This window comes from Callospermophilus lateralis, unplaced genomic scaffold (assembly GCF_048772815.1).
Source record: "Callospermophilus lateralis isolate mCalLat2 unplaced genomic scaffold, mCalLat2.hap1 Scaffold_98, whole genome shotgun sequence".
Classification (NCBI taxonomy): Eukaryota; Metazoa; Chordata; class Mammalia; order Rodentia; family Sciuridae; genus Callospermophilus; species Callospermophilus lateralis.
The window spans coordinates 2,374,415-2,376,838 of record NW_027517992.1 but is presented as its reverse complement, the minus strand read 5'-3'; the positions used below and the strand labels follow the sequence as shown (position 1 = coordinate 2,376,838).

Here is a 2,424-nt window from a genome sequence, read left to right as displayed (position 1 = left end):
ATGATTAGTTTCTCAAATTTAAGGCTGTGGATTTGCCATTAATTTTTTTATAACATTCCACTGTAAATTCATCTAAAGTGTGGCCTTATCAAAGACTGTGTCTGGGATTAGATTCAGTGAACACTACCCTTAAAAATACATTATTGAGCAGGCGCCGCCGGCGGGTTTCCCCGGCTACTGTCGGCGCCGCCGCCCGCTCGACCGCCGCCGGCTCGTCCGCTGCCCTGCGCCATGGCGGGCTGCGCGGCGCGGGCTCCGCCGGGCTCCGAGGCGCGCCTCAGCCTCGCCACCTTCCTGCTGGGCGCCTCTGTGCTCGCGCTGCCGCTGCTCACGCGCGCCGGCCTGCAGGGCGGCACCGGGCTGGCGCTCTACGTGGCCAGGCTCAACGCGCTGCTGCTGCTGCTCTACCGGCCGCCGCGCTACCAGATAGCCATCCGTGCTTGTTTCCTTGGCTTTGTGTTTGGCTGCGGTGTGCTGCTAAGTTTTAGCCAGTCTTCCTGGAATCACTTTGGCTGAAACAGGTACCCGGCACCCTCCCCAGAGCTGCCTTCACCCACACTTGCTACTACTGGGACAACATTGAGTAAGGCAACAGGCCCTTCCTGGATGAGGGGTATGTGTGCTCGCTGTCATTATTCCACTATTCTGAATACTTAGTGACAGCTGTCAATAATCCCAAAAGCCTGTCATTGGATTCCTTTCTCCTGAATCAGAGTCTGGAGTACACAGTGGCTGCTCTTTCTTCTTGGATAGAATTCACACTTGAAAATATCTTTTGGCCAGAACTGAAGCAGATCACCTGGCTCAGCACCATGGGGCTGCTGATGGTGGTATTTGGAGAGTGCCTGAGGAAGGCTGCCATGTTCACAGCTGGCTCCAACTTCAACCATGTGGTGCAGAATGAAAAGTCAGACACCCACACTCTGGTGACAAGCGGGGTGTACGCATGGTTCCGGCACCCTTCCTACGTGGGGTGGTTTTACTGGAGTATTGGGACTCAGGTGATGCTGTGTAACCCCATCTGCGGTGTCGTTTATGCCCTGACAGTGTGGCGATTCTTCCGTGACCGGACAGAGGAAGAAGAAATATCACTGATTCACTTCTTTGGAGAGGAGTACCTGGAGTATAAAAAGAGGGTGCCCACAGGTCTGCCTTTCATAAAGGGAGTCAAGGTGGAGCTATGATGGGCGGGGGCCTCGAGGGACCACGGGCCACTGGCCCCATGTAGCCCAGGACAAAACTGCTTTCAGTTGGCCCCTGAGGAATGAATTTTCTTAATCATTTTGTATGTCATTAATTACTCTTCTGGATGTCACCCCAAGACCAAATGGTCAGAAGGCCTTAGGACCAAAGGACCCCCTGGAGCAATCCGTTCTTTTGCTGAATCAAGGCAGGACATAGATTAACAATGAACAAGAAACAAACTACAGCAATATTCATCCGTGCCCCTTCTCAAGTGCCCTGGTGAGAATCCAGGCCACAGTCCAGTGCCCTGAGGCCAGAGTGTATTTGCATTGTCCCAGGTCTCCCCAGGAGAGGCGGCTGCTGCTGCTGCAGAGCTTCTGCCGCAGAAACAGTGGTGGGTGTCGCTGCTTATCAGCATTAAAAAATGTGTTGAAAACCTTTAATTTAACACAAACAACAGCACAGCTTTAACCTCTTTATTCTGTCCTTATGCATGAACATCTATATAATTCTAATGATACTTCCTTATATGACACTTTGGCTCTTCATACATTTAATCGTATTTACACAGCTATTTTTTGTAAATAGCAGCATAAATTCAAAGGCGCTTACTTGGTATTTCTAGTTCCAGCTTTGATCTGGCAGCAAGTAGGCACAGCCCTCTCTGATTTGGCTGTGTAGCATTGTGTGACCTTGGGCACCCCAGGCCAAGGGACTGTGGGCCCTTGGGCTTTCCTGGAGTTTTGGTTCCTGCTCTCCTGCCATAGTGACAGGCAAGTCAAAGATGTGTTTATTTTTCCCTTCTCCAAGAAGTGCTTACTGAATGCCTGCTCTGTGCAAGGCATCGTGAAACACTGAGAAATAATGCTGTTTTATTTGTGGTTTTATTCTCATTTTAATAACTTTTATTTTTGTGTTTCAATGTAAATCTGTGAAGCTTTTTTTTTTTCATCTCAAAATTACATTCTTCCCTGTGCTGCGTCAGGCAATCTTTTCTAAAAGGTTTTAGCAGCACCTACAACTGCAAATTCAGGCAAAGCAACTCAAAAATCCTCTGTAAAGCAGATCCTCACAACTGAGGTTCAGTCAGCGTTTTTGTTTTGCAAGTCTGGGGATAGCAGTTGGCTCTCTGAGTCAAGCCTCAAAGCCTTAAGAGGTGAGACCTTTGTCTAGTCCTGGACTGGACAGTAACTTGGTCTCCTTGTGAAATCCTTCCTGGCAGTTTGTAGTGGCGCTAAT

At 49.3% G+C, this 2,424-nt stretch overlaps 1 protein-coding gene across 1 annotated transcript; it reads left to right on the top strand.

Moving 5' to 3' along the window:
- Positions 1 to 231: 231 nt before the first annotated feature.
- Positions 232 to 1,749, top strand: LOC143386172 (protein-S-isoprenylcysteine O-methyltransferase-like). The gene is made up of 2 exons (XM_076841443.2): positions 232 to 514; positions 613 to 1,749. Exons 1-2 carry the CDS (start codon positions 232 to 234, stop codon positions 1,182 to 1,184), a joined length of 855 nt encoding a protein of 284 aa, XP_076697558.1. The 3' UTR covers positions 1,185 to 1,749.
- The last annotated feature ends 675 nt before the right edge of the window (positions 1,750 to 2,424 follow it).

Bases quoted from the DNA above. Each gene is read 5' to 3' on its own strand.
- LOC143386172 (XM_076841443.2), top strand. From the start codon at position 232: ATGGCGGGCTGCGCGGCGCGGGCTCCGCCGGGCTCCGAGGCGCGCCTC. The intron at 515-612 runs GAAACAGGTACC...TCCTGGATGAGG, and splicing joins TTCCTGGAATCACTTTGGCT to GGTATGTGTGCTCGCTGTCA.